At 35.4% G+C, this 13,544-nt stretch overlaps 2 protein-coding genes across 15 annotated transcripts; one reads left to right on the top strand and one right to left on the bottom strand.

Moving 5' to 3' along the window:
- The first annotated feature begins 3,889 nt into the window (after window positions 1-3,889).
- LOC140860505 (pentatricopeptide repeat-containing protein At1g18485-like) lies at window positions 3,890-6,635 on the top strand. The gene has a single exon (XM_073263535.1). The coding sequence runs from the start codon at window positions 3,902-3,904 to the stop codon at window positions 6,368-6,370; it is 2,469 nt and encodes an 822-aa protein (XP_073119636.1). The 5' UTR covers window positions 3,890-3,901; the 3' UTR covers window positions 6,371-6,635.
- A 194-nt stretch (window positions 6,636-6,829) lies between these two features.
- Window positions 6,830-11,781, bottom strand: LOC140860567 (CBL-interacting protein kinase 32-like). Of its 14 annotated transcripts, none has more exons than XM_073263983.1 (16): window positions 11,603-11,781; window positions 11,040-11,133; window positions 10,233-10,468; window positions 9,758-9,820; window positions 9,501-9,572; window positions 9,231-9,338; window positions 9,084-9,164; window positions 8,750-8,803; window positions 8,543-8,668; window positions 8,364-8,453; window positions 8,132-8,254; window positions 7,941-8,051; window positions 7,688-7,801; window positions 7,509-7,565; window positions 7,309-7,383; window positions 6,830-7,069 (listed from the first exon to the last, which is right to left on the bottom strand). In XM_073263983.1, the coding sequence occupies exons 3-16, from the start codon at window positions 10,401-10,403 to the stop codon at window positions 6,995-6,997; spliced, it is 1,320 nt and encodes a 439-aa protein (XP_073120084.1). In that variant the 5' UTR covers window positions 10,404-10,468; window positions 11,040-11,133; window positions 11,603-11,781; the 3' UTR covers window positions 6,830-6,994. The 14 variants fall into 14 exon arrangements, with proteins under 14 accessions (XP_073120084.1, XP_073119826.1, XP_073119860.1 ...); XM_073263725.1 differs by having other exon boundaries at window positions 11,040-11,271; XM_073263759.1 differs by having other exon boundaries at window positions 10,233-10,473; window positions 11,040-11,271.
- Between the last annotated feature and the right edge of the window lie 1,763 nt (window positions 11,782-13,544).

A 13,544-nucleotide genomic window follows, 5' to 3' on the forward strand; every position in this document is an offset into this window, starting at 1 on the left:
TCTCCAAATTATAAAAATAGATTTATCATGCTTTCGAATTATTACATGAATAATTGCATGATTAATTCTAACTTAAATAATTCAACTCATTTTCTAAAATAACCAAAGTCGAGTTATTACCAAACTATCAGACTAAATAATTCAACATTAACTTTAGCTTCTACAATTCCTATCAATTTCTAGGTTGTATCTTGATCTCCTAACCGTAGGCAATTAGAAAACGAGCTTAGGTACAAGAAATTTAGATCCACGTTGGGATCTTTGACAACATTTGAATCCTCGACAAAATTGGCGTCAAGATCCTCGTTCACCACTGCCTCCTCATTCACAGTTTGGAAATAATGATAAGGTTGTTCGAATCCGAATTGGGATTCACTGTGATAATATGGGTTTGGATCCGTTACGGTGGCGAAGTTAGTTGGCAAATCCTTTGTGGTCGTCCGTATATATATATATTTGAAAGTTGGTTACAAAACATATTCAAATCGTAAATTTAAAAAATTTATTCCAGGTTATAAAATAAAATTTATTATGCAATTAAACAAAATTTTTCAGAAAAAAATATTTTACGACAAATTTTAAAAAAATAATTCGTATTGCAAATAACGTACCTCTTATGCTAGCTTGTGGATTTGAAATAGCGAATAGGAGACAAACTTTTATTGTGGCGTGTTGCTATCAACAAAACAAAGAATTTCGTATAATATAGGCGTTGCAAGATTTGATTCTGACGATGAGGCAAATTTATATAGGCCAATTGTTGCCACGGTTTTTATAAAACCATGGCAATGTAAATAATAAATTAATGAGATGTGGAATCAACGCGTATATATATATATATATATATATATATATATATATATATATATATTTGAAAGTTGTTTACAAAACATATTCAAATCGTAAATTTAAAAAATTTATTCCAGGTTATAAAATAAAATTTTTTATTCAATTAAACAAATTTTTTCATAAAAAAAAAGTATACGACAAATTTTAAAAAAACATATCGTATTGCAAATAACGTACCTCTTATGCTAGCTTGTGGAGTTTGAAATAGAGAATAGGAGACAAACTTTTATTGTGGCGTGTTGCTATCAATAAAACAAAGAATTTCGTATTATATAGGCGTTGCAAGATTTGATTCTGACAATGAGGCAAATTTATATAGGCCAATTTTTGCCATGGTTTTCAACGTAAATAATAAATTAATAAGACGCGGAATGAACGCGTTTTTGACGCGTAGAATAAAATTTGCCACGGTTAACATAAAACCGTAGCAATTTTTGCCACGGTTTGTTTAAACCGTGGCAATGTAAATAATAAATTAATGAGATGCGGAGGCAAAGCGTTTTAGACGCGAAGAATAAAATTTGCCATTTTTGCCACGGTGTTTATTTAACCGTGGAAAACTTTTATATTGCCACGGTTTAATAAAAATCGTAGCAATATTTTGCCACAGTTTTAAGTTAATCTTGGCAAATGGTGACGGTGTGAAAAACAACATAAAATTGCCACGGTTTGAGTAAAACGTGGCAAAGTTTGCCACGATTAAATTAAAAACGTGGCAAATTGCCACGGTTAATAGATCCGTGACAAAAATATTGCAATGGTTGTATGAACCGTGGTAAATTACCACGGTTAAAGTTAACCGTCGATATTTGCCACGGCTTTATTAAAACTGTGGCAACGTTTGCCGCGGTTTAATATAAACCTTGGCAAACGCCATTTTTTTTAGTGTCTCACCTAATTTCTTCTTGAAACGCCTTGTTTTCCTACACTTGTCCTTTACAACTCATCATTTGATATATCCTGCAAAATTCATGTCAATAACACACAAATACATACCGGTAATGGGCATGCATTAGCAAAATATATCGTCGCAAATGGACTCACACGCATACATTTCTACTCAGCAACAAGATGCTAGAATTAATAAAAGTATAATAATTATAAAAAACCGCATCATGAAGGACAAAGCATTCAGCATATCTTTAAATCAACAAGATGTATCTTCTTTTCGGGTGCTCATCGCATAACAATTTCAAAGTCAATCATGTTTGCTTTGGGAAAATTATGAGATCGGTGACCCATTGGGAAGTTTATGAGGGTGCATATGAGTGAGGGCATAAGCACACCAGAAAAACTCATGTTGCACGCTAAAAAGATCCATGTTGGTATAGTAAGGATAGTCATCACATCTAGAACGTTACATAACGTTTCTTTGATTTTTGGCAATTTTTTTATCTTTATTTTTGTACTGGTGGAGGAGTTTGCCACAATCAAAGTATAACGTCTTAGATTCGACAACTGCTACTGCTGTACCAACACGAGTTACTGCAGCGTGTTTATGTCTCCATTCACTCGCACAACGAGAAATTTTCCAATGAGTCGCTATCTCATAATTTCTCCAAAGCAAGCACGCTGAAATTCGGATTTCTTATGTGATCTCCCAAAAAAAAAATGCATCTTATTGATATGAAGTACCTATAAAATCTTTTATACCTCTCATTTTGGTGTGAGATCAATTCATTCACGTTTTTCGTTTCAATCTTTTAGATATTAACCACGGGTAATGCACCAATAAGAAATTTGACTTTAGGTATTGCACAAAGCATTAAAATTGATATTTCATTCCATATTTAGTATGTTGGTATCATATGATTATACGAAAACTCCCATATGCTTTACTTTGAAATTGCTTATTTACTTATTACTTTATTTTAGTAAAATTCAAATAACTCATTTTATTTATTTCGTAAAGGTAGTACACTTGATAGTTCCAACTATTGTTTTCATCAATCTTTCACGCAAGAACACATTTGACTCTTCAAGATCGGGTCAAAAGGTCAGTCTATGCTCTCCTTAGAGCAACTCCAACCTTGCACCAAAATAGCGTGAAAAGCTATTTTGGTGCAAAATTTCTTCTCCAATGGGACACCCCTTGTTTTGCACCAAATTTGGTGCAGAGGGAACCCCTGCGCCAAATTTGGTGCAAACATTTTCTTTTTTTTTTTTTAATTCTTTTATTTTGTTTTAAGTTGTTATAAATAATAATTAATTGATTAATATATTAATTGGTGTAGATAATTATTTCTATTTATTTATTTAATTTGAGTAATTAAATATTCAAACAAACAATTTAATTATAATTAAATGTCTAGTTTTTTTGTTTTATTATTTTAATGTTTAGGCATTTATCGATTTTAATTTAATAATATGTGTTTATTAATTTGCATATTATAATTAGTTAATATATAATAATTAAATTAATAATTTATATATTATTGTAATTACATGTATTAATAATATAATATTATTTATATCATATAAAAATTAATGATTATTATATTAATAAATTTATAAATAGATATTAAATAAATATTAAGAAATAATGTATGTAAAATAATAAATAATATTCTGAGAATATTCCTTTTGGTGTAAGATTTGGTGTAAATGGGTTGGAGATAGATGTTGTGTTTGGTGCAAAAATTACACTATTTTAGTGCAAAAGTTGCACCAAAATGGTGTTTGGGGTTGGAGATGGCCTTAGGGTTGGCTGTGTTAAAGGCATATCAAAGGCCACAAATCATCTGTATATCAAATGATTTGATCTGCATTGATTTCTGGTTGTTGATCTGTCAACCCTAAGGGCAGCATAGACAAAAGTTGATTGCAGATGATTTATGGTCGTTGATCTGTTTTGGCGAACTCTAAGAACAACGTAGACAAAAACTTTAGGTAGATATCCAAAATGGATGTACCACATATTAAACCTTATATTTATAAATTATCATAATTTTTTTGAAAGAAATATCATAAATTTGAATAAAACATAAAAATGATTTAATGAGTTAGGATAGGCATAGGCAAGTTAATAGAGAGAGCTCCCTTGAAACATGTTATGTTCCATCATTCCCCGCTTCTCCGCTCAGCTTCGTCCGCCGTCTCTTGCAATCTCAGTCGTCTCCGATCCCTCTCCACCGCCGCCCTGCCACCGCCAACATGGCGGCGGACGGCCGATATTCTCCCACTCTGTGCGTCTGCTCAATCCCTCTCCGAAGCCCAGCAAGCACATGCTCTGGCCGTCGTACACGGCCACCTTCCACGCAGCGTCTCCATTTCCGCCGCCCTCCTTCTCTCCTACGCCACCAATCTTTCTCACCCCGCTATTCTTCAATACCTCTTCTCAAAATCATTTTCCTTCTCTCGTTCCCCGTTCCTCCACAACACTCTCATCCGGGCCTGCACCGTTTTATCTAATGGGCCTGCTGAGCATCGCGACACTGTGAGAAGTTATGGTATTTTGTGGTACAATGATTTGTTGAGGAACAACGCTCCTCTAAGGCCGGATGACCACACGTTTCCTTTTGTGTTGAAACTCTGTTCGGATTTTTTGCTTGTGGATAAAGGATTGGAGGTGCATGGGAGTTCGATCAAGGCTGGATTTGACTATGACGTGTTTGTGAGTAACACTCTCATCTTGTTTTATGGGAGCTGGGGTGATTTGGGTAGTGTAAGAAAAGTGTTCGACGAAATGCCTGCGAAAGATTTGATATCATGGAATTCAGTGATTCGGGTTTTCTCTGACAATGATTGCGGGTTGGAATCGGTTTGTTTGTTAAAGGATATGTTCTTGGTGTCCGGGGTTACTCCGAATGCCATTAGTATTGTGAGCATTTTGCCTGTGTGTACGAGTCTTAAAGATGAGACTTTGGTTAGATTAATTCATTGCTACGTTTTGAAGGTTGGTTTGGATGGTGAGGTAAGGATTGGCAACGCATTGCTTGATGCATATGGAAAGTGTGGAAATTTTGAGGCTTTGGAGGGAGCTTTCAATGAGATTGGTGATAGAAACGAGGTGTCTTGGAACTCGTTATTAGGTAGTTTAGCTTATAGGGGTTTTCATTGCAATGCCTTGGATAGTTTTAGGATGATGGTAAAGGGGGGAGTGAAATTGAGTTCTATTACCGTTGCCACGATGTTACCGATATTGGTAGAGCTAGGGTTTTTCAGTAAGGGAAGAGAACTCCACGCATTCAGTGTGAAAATGAGCATCAACACTGATGTATTTGTTTCGAATGCATTGATGGATTTGTATGGAAAACGGAGACGCTTCACCGAAGCTTTAAATGTGTTTTGCAGGATGAGTGTGAGGAACATTGTGTCTTGGAATACCACCATAGGTAATTTTGCTCAAAACGGGCACGAGCTGGATGCGTTTAAACATGTTAGAGAAATGCAAGCTCATGGTGAACTACCTAACTGTGTCACTCTCTCAAATGTCCTTCCTGCTTGTGCCAGATTAGGTTCTGTTATTCATGGAAAGGAAGTACATGCCAGATCCATCCGGAATGAGTCTGTTTTTGAATTGTTCGTCTCAAATGCTTTAACAGACATGTATGCAAAATGTGGTTTCCTAGATCATGCTCAAAGGATATTCTGCATCTCTCTTAGAGACGAAGTATCCTACAACACGCTAATTCTTGGCTATTCACAAACTAGCAAGTGCTCAAACTCTGTTGCCTTGTTTAAAGAAATGGAAATTTCAGGGCTTAAGCCAGATGCAATCTCCTTCATGGGAGTTCTCTCTGCATGTGCAAATCTATCGGCCACTAAAGAAGGAAAGCAGATACATGCTTTCGCAATGAGAAGGTTGTTTCATGATCATCTTTTTGTTGCAAACTCATTTCTTGACTTGTACATTAAATGTGGAAGAATTGATGTTTCGAAGAAAATTTTTTACCAGATTCTGAAAAAGGATACTGCATCTTGGAATACCATGATAATGGGGTTTGGAATGGTTGGGGAATTTGATTCCGCTGTTAGGTTTTTTGATTCTATGAAGGAGGACGATGTTGATTACGATTCAGTGTCATATATAGCAGTTCTCTCTGCCTGTAGTCATGGTGGATTAGTTGAAAAGGGGAAAGCATACTTCAATGACATGTTGGCACGGTACATAACACCATCCGACATGCATTATGCTTGCATGGTGGATCTTCTTGGGAGGTCCGGTCTTTTGGAAGAAGCAGTATCACTAATTAATAATCTCAAGATTAAACCAGGTGTTAATGTATGGGGTGCTTTACTTGGGGCAAGTCGGCTACATGGTAACGTGGAGCTTGGCTGTTGGGCAGCAGAGCATTTACTTCAGCTGAAGCCTGAACATTCTGGGTATTATGTATTGCTATCAAACATGTACGCAGAAGCAGGGAGGTGGGATGAAGCAGATGGAATTAGAAAGCTGATGAATACGAGGCACGTGAAGAAGAACCCCGGTTGCAGTTGGGTTCAGGTTCAAGACCAAATACATGGCTTTATTTCTGGAAAAAGATTGGATCCCTATATGTATCTTGCCAACTCAGGTTAATGACTGGGAGCACGCTGTTTTTCTTTTGAGTTGAAAAAAATCTTTGAAAGTACGATTGGAAGTGAGATAAGAAAGAAACGGCTGCTGAATATGCAAATTGAAGAGAATAGGCACAAAGATTGTAACTTCAAACGGAGACAAGGAAAAATCAGATGGTTGCAATTTGCTAATGAATGCCAGTTACGGAGCACCAGACTTCGAGCCACTGAAGAATCTCACAGTTTCATCGCAAAGAAACAAGGAAAACAATTTGGACGAACCCATTGAGGTTTTACAGGGTAGCGAGTGATACATTAATTAACGACAACCAAGATCACCGAATTTGCACATCTTTACAAACTCTGATGTCTTACTGATAATGATATTGATAGATGCAGAAGTATCTTTATTAATTGATTTGCATAACTGAGAAAATTTATAGTTGAAGAAAGTAGGGATAACTTGAAATTAATTTATCTAATGCATGAATCTCTCACACAAAATAACTAGCTGTGTTCTTGAACATCATTGAACACCAATATCAGGTGCTTTGAAAAACATCCCGCGCAAAAGGCTGCTAATGTTACAAAAAGAATGACAAACCCGCAACTGTACAAATGATGCAGATAGCTGCTAAAGCATTTTCTACTTCATTTCTTGCATGTCCTCTTCAGTTTTCCAAACTACATCCTGGAGGCTTGTTGATAGATTTTTATAGAACTGCATCAAAGAACACCAGAAGTACAGAAACTATGAGTCGAATTACAGACCAAGAAAGACGGTGTTTCATGATCTTTTTAATACATAAATTAAATTGGGGTGGGGGTCTAGAACCTACCACCTCCCTTTCAATGCCATGCCAACAAGCTAAGAGGTTTTTGGCAATCAATTGAGGAAGTCTGATTTAAAGAACATTATTTCTGTAGGGAAAAAAGATCAAATTTGGCAAACCAGCCGACCTTGTGAAACTCCAGTGTGTCGCCCTTTGCCTTCCGAACTTCGACCATATGCAGTGATGGGGCTACTTGAAAAACCTGTCCAAATCAATATTGGTGTTAAAATTTTAAAAACATATATACAAGGGTACTCTGATGGTATGTCCACAGATGAAACCCGACTGGATAAGAGTTCCTGAAAACCACTCATTGTAACACCGTACCTCAGTGGCTACATTAAGGTTGCCTTTTCTTCCAGCTTCCATGTTTTCAAGCCTCATCTGGGAAAATAACATCAAATTCATGCATGAATTAATTTCTGGCCCAAGACTTGAAATACAGATTCTATTTCTAGGTCAAAACGCCCAAAACCTTATAAAAGTAAAAGAAAATTCAGGTTTACCTTGTAATTCTTCTTGTGAACATCAAAACCAAGAGGCCTTGCAGCTTCTTCAATTTTGCTAATTATCTCATTAGCAGGCCTTTTAGAAGTGAACCTTGTTTCTCTCTTGAAATCCTGTCACAAAAGAATGCGCAAAACATAGAGAAAAATTAGTAATGGTACTCTCTAAACATCAACGAAACAGAGAGGGTTCATAAGACGTCACTATATCAAAATCTACAAATGTTGGAAATGATAAAATTCAAATTTTGACCTGGTTTGCATCAAATAGATTCCCAAGATTAAGACCTCTAGACATGGATATTAACTCGAAGGCATTCATCGCAGTCGGCTTATCCTCCTTGTTCTCCATCACGTGATATTCCTATCCAAAGAAACTCAAAACAGATTTTACTTTGCACATTAAAAATTCGACACATAGTTCTGAAAGTCTGGGAAATGCACCTCAGAGTCCTTAAACACGGCTTCTACATCATCTAGATTTATCTCTTCTTTCTCATCAAATACTGGTGGTTTGTAATCTTTCTTAAACCACTCGTCCTTCAAGATTTTAGGAATCGTGATGCGCTACAAAAGGTGACAAAATTATATAGAGAATTTGTAAAATTAAAAAGAACATTTTAATTAGCATCAGATGTCAGCAAGGTAGCTTATATTGAGCTATTTTCATACTTACATTTACAGGAATTGGATCCAAGATTTGAGCAATCAATTTCATGGCACTGAAAGAAATCCAAGGAGGGCAAGTAAATTCTGCAGACGATATCTATATATAATAAAGAAATAAGTTAGTGAATCAATCAAAGCAATAAAAGAAGTTAAATTGATTATAAAGTTGCCAAAAGATATGCTTACCTTTTTGTACAAGTTCATGAGGTTCGAATCATCGAAAGGTAAGTAACCTGCGAGAAGCACGAAGAGTATGACTCCACACGACCACAAGTCTGCGGCTGCTCCGTCATAGCCTCGATCATTGATAACCTACTCCGATTATTATCCCGCTGATCATGAAGAGGGAAAGAGGATAAATAAGAAGAAAGTGGTATAACTCAAAAATCATACCTCAGGAGCAACATAGTTTGGTGTTCCACAAGTCGTATGCAACAAACCATCATCCTGGCACATCAAAGTTTGTAAGAGTTCTACTTTGATTCAAAATAAACATAAAATCAAAGCACATATGAGCTATTTTTTAAAAAAATTCTTAGTTAAATTTAAATCATTTTGACATCTCCGTCTGTTATCCACTTTATCGTATAGAAGTAACCCCATTCCAAATAAAAACTACATATATACAAAAATATTGTTTTCTAGGACCATCAAAGCACATGAACAACGTGAATTCTGAATGCTAAATAATTTAAGAACGAACCACAATGTTTCAATCAATAATCACCTGAACTTGTTGGGACAGAGCACTTAATCCAAAATCAGAAACTTTGAGGTCTCCAGAAGCATCCAGCAATAAATTTTCCGGCTGCACCAGTAAAGATATGGGATATAATAATATATTTTTTCATTAATTCAAGGTCAAAACAACTACCTTCAAATCCCTGTGATAGACTCCCCTACTATGGCAAAAATCAACAGCATTAATCAGTTGCTGAAAATATTTTCTTGCTTCATCTTCTTGCATCCTTCCATGATTTACCTTCAATCAAAACAAAAGTTCAAATCAGACAAGGTTTCAATAATTCACAGCATAAAGAAAATAAAACGTACAGGAAGTTGTGGAAATATCCATCTTCTGTAACATACTTCATAGATAGTGAAAATGCCTATTGGTTCGAAGGGGGGAGATTTCTCATCTTACAATTTTGTCAAAGAGCTCCCCTCCAGTGACAAATTCCATTACAATAAATATCTTGGTCTTGCTTGCCATCACCTGACGAAGATATAAGAAATGCAGGCAACACAACCAAAAACAGAGTGAGACAAGAGGACCTCCAACTTTACAATATAAGAATTGGCCCCCCGTCCCAGAACCAAAAGAAAGTGGTGCTTCGTGAAATTTTTAGAATGTTCATATTACAATTTGACAAGTACTAAAATATCTGTGTAGAGTCAAACCTCGTACAATCGAACAACATGGGGATGCTTTATCAATTTCATTGTGGCAATCTCCCTCTTAATCTGTTCAAATTTATACCCAAGATGTTTTAGAGCCAGAAGAGAAGTTAACTTTACCAAATTATAGTTAATTATCGAGTGAAAAGAACCATACTAGCAACATGAATTCAATAAAATACAGGCAACCTCCTACCATCAAGAAGGTCATATACGTAGTTCCAAAATACATAAATAACTCGTCCAATTCGATATCCTTGAATTTGATACAATAGCTTCAAGGCATATGGAAAAATGAAGAAGAAAATTAACCTGCTCAGACAATTTGTGCTTAAGAATTCAATAAAATACAAGCAACCTCCTACCATCAAGGTCATACACGTAGTTCCAAAATACATAAATAACTCGTCCAATTCGATATCCTTGAATTTGATACAATGGCTTTGAGGCATATGGAAAAATGAAGAAGAAAATTAACCTGCTCAGACAATTTGTGCTTAAGAACCTTATCCTTGTCAAAAATCTTGATCGCCACAGGCCGTCCATTCTCAGTATTCCTAGCAAATTTCACTTTTGCAAATGTTCCCTCACCAATAGTTCTTCCAATCTCATACTTTCCAATTATTCGCCTCACTTTGGATTGACTCATTCGCTGATGATTATGGAGTATATTCTCCCCTTAACTCGCACCTTTAATTTTAAATAGAAAATTTCCTGCACTGACAAATCATAGGTGTATGTAGTCAAACATTTTACAAACTTTAAAATCTAGCAAGATTTCGACAGTTTATTGATTTTCGCGTGAGTCACGACAATTGGATTCATTACAGCTGAAGGAAAAAGTTGCCAACCTCAGGAATTGATAATGTACATCTACCAATAGAAGCGCAGAATCACCAATTGTATGAATTGGGACAATGACAGGCACGATTTCTTTAAGAGAAGTGTTCTTTTTACCGATTAAAATACACTCAATCAATGGCATTCTTAGATTATTAAATGATGCCTAAAAAAAACAATAAAAAAAATCAGTTCAATAATAGAATAAAAAACTTCAGAAAAGCAACATTCATGACCACAAACTGTGAAGAAGATATTCAATCATCTCTGATTCCACACTGGCTAATCCCACACAACTCCCAATCACAAACCACAAGGTAAACCAAAAAAAAAAAAAAACCAATTGAAACTTAAATAACACTGAATAAAAAATATATAAAAATATCTCAACTTCCCCACCAAACACAACAAATTCCAAGCAACCTCTTAGAAACGTTTTATCTACCTTTTGGAACTCACCCAAGTTTCCAAAGATCCAGCAAAAGGCTTTGAAGATCCTCGAAGTCAAAAGACAATCTCACAACGACGGTCCAAAATTTCTGCACACAAATAACTCCACGAACTCATAATCTTGAAGGGATCCCGCTATACTATAGAAGAATTGAAATCCAAGATGAAATAAGCGACGAAGAACCCAAGCTTCAATTCCTTGAATTGGAGCTCACAGATTGATCAACCTGAAATGAAAAGCGACTCAATACTTCCAAATTCAAGATTTCTCACCAAAAACGAACCAAAACGAGCTACTACGAAAAGGGCTCGAAAACCAGGTGACACCATAGAAAGAGACGCATCAGAATAAAGAATTCAAGAATCATCACACTCGACCCTTTAAATCTTCTCAGTTAAACCAAAAGGTTGAAGTAAAATTTTTTTTTTCCTAAATCATCAAAGTTTACTTCTTGGAAAGGTTCCCAAATCGAGGAACGAATTACAGCTATTAATTTTGCCTCATTAGATGATAACAATAAAAGTTGGTAACAGGAGGGGTCGGGAGATTCGTCGTACAGTACGAAGTAGAGGAGCTCTCCCTGTCGTTGTGTTCCTTTGGTAAGTGATTGCATGCAAATCGAGTGTAATTGGCGCAAGGGACCGCCATTATCTTCAAGAATCTATATCCTGTAGCTGGGCTTTGTTCCAGCAAACTGAAACTTCTCCCACCGAGGAAAAGAAAGAAAAAGGTTATTAAAATACAATTATCCAATCGCTTAATTTTTAACCACCTCCATAAAGTATTAATGGAATTTATGTCTTGAGGATAAAAGCCAAATATATTATGTACACTAGTATTTGCGTGCACGCGTTGCATATTTATGCATTTCATTTTTTTTAGGAGAAATAAAAAATAAAAGTAGAGTTAATTTTAAAAAGTGTTTTTTTTGTATATGAATAAATTAATTTTATAAAAGTGGTATTTTTCTAAATTAATAGTTATTATTGGAAAAAATAAATGGTATTTTGATAATTAAATATATATTAAAAAATAAAAATAAAAGAATTGATCATACCAATCTTGATGCTCTCAACTTTAAAAAAATAAAAAAATATTACAATGTATCGACAGAATAGTCACAAATTTTTTTTCTTTTTCTTTTTTTTACGGTAAGAATAGCGACAAAATTTTAGTAGGTTTGGTGTATAACCTTATCTTAATTGTGAAATCACCCCTACTTATTTTGACAAGTATCATTTCACCCCATTGATAATTTCACAAATGCCACTTTCACTATTGTATCATTAGATCACGTGTGACCCATATATTTTATGAAAATTGACATATGTCTTGATAATCCAATGGTTGATATTTGACCGCATCATAGGGGAAAAAGTACTCCAGATATAGCATAGAATAATCCGTAATTTGTAAGTAGCAACATTTTTTAAGGTTAGCAAGATTATAATTATCTATTGCTATATATGTCTATATTTTATTATTTTTTTCACAGTACATATTCAATTTTAAATTGTAAATTCTCGTTTAATGTCTTTACCAATCTAAGTTATAAAAAAAATTGTTTTCATGGGTTTTCTTAATTTTACGCGCTCTAGATAATATTCATTGACTTTTATTTATTTACCTTTCAATCTGCAAATCATATTATTATCTTCACTTATATTACTTTTATATATTAAAAAAATCCTAACATATATCTATCTATCTATCTTTCTTACGTATTTTGTTTGTTTATCTATTTTATGTATAAATATGTTACATTAAGATCAAATCTATTATACTTATACTTGACACATATATCACTTTAAATTGTGAATTCTTGTTAATGTCCTAATCAATCTAAGTTATAAAATTATTTTTAATACCCCGAGAAGCCAAGGATATCAGGGCCAAGGGAAGGCAAGGGATGTTTCCTTGTAGGAGAGAAAGTAGGGTTTGACGTGGTCGGACTAGTAGCTCGGAGATAAGAGAGTAACTCATCCCGGATGGATGCGTGAGGCTGGAAAGACCAAGTCTTCATGATCGGGATAACACTCATTTCTCAGGGGCATGATCCCCACGTTTCCATAACCCCGAGCCTTCCAGTTTGATCGTGCGTGACAGGTAAACGTGGACAACACCTGCACCCACGACTTGGATCGTGGCCACTACCCTGAAATTGCGGAGGCACTCTCTCACTCTAAAGCCTATAAATACCTTGCATCAGGTATCAGTAGAGGTATGTTCATCTGAATCCCCAAAACACTATACTCATTTTTCCTTTAAGCCCACTATATTTCTAAGTCTAACTTAAACATCAGAGTGGCTCCGCAAAAAAAACTTCCGGCGTTCCACTAACGTGCTTTTGTTGCATTTCCCTTGTGTGCAGATCATATCTACCTATGAGGAAAGTATCACTTATCATCCTTACCAGCCCGGTGAACTCGTCAGGCCCACATCGCTATCCTGATAACCCGGGCATCCGGTTTTACAAACCATCATCATTGGCGCCGTCTG

This window comes from Henckelia pumila, chromosome 1 (assembly GCF_033568475.1).
Source record: "Henckelia pumila isolate YLH828 chromosome 1, ASM3356847v2, whole genome shotgun sequence".
NCBI classification, from domain to species: Eukaryota; Viridiplantae; Streptophyta; class Magnoliopsida; order Lamiales; family Gesneriaceae; genus Henckelia; species Henckelia pumila.

Bases quoted from the DNA above. Each gene is read 5' to 3' on its own strand.
- LOC140860505 (XM_073263535.1), top strand. From the start codon at position 3,902: ATGTTCCATCATTCCCCGCTTCTCCGCTCAGCTTCGTCCGCCGTCTCT.
- LOC140860567 (XM_073263983.1), bottom strand. From the start codon at position 10,403: ATGAGTCAATCCAAAGTGAGGCGAATAATTGGAAAGTATGAGATTGGA. The intron at 9,339-9,500 runs GTAAGATGAGAA...TTTTGATTGAAG, and splicing joins GGGAGCTCTTTGACAAAATT to GTAAATCATGGAAGGATGCA. The intron at 9,165-9,230 runs GTAGTTGTTTTG...TTACTGGTGCAG, and splicing joins TCTATCACAGGGATTTGAAG to CCGGAAAATTTATTGCTGGA.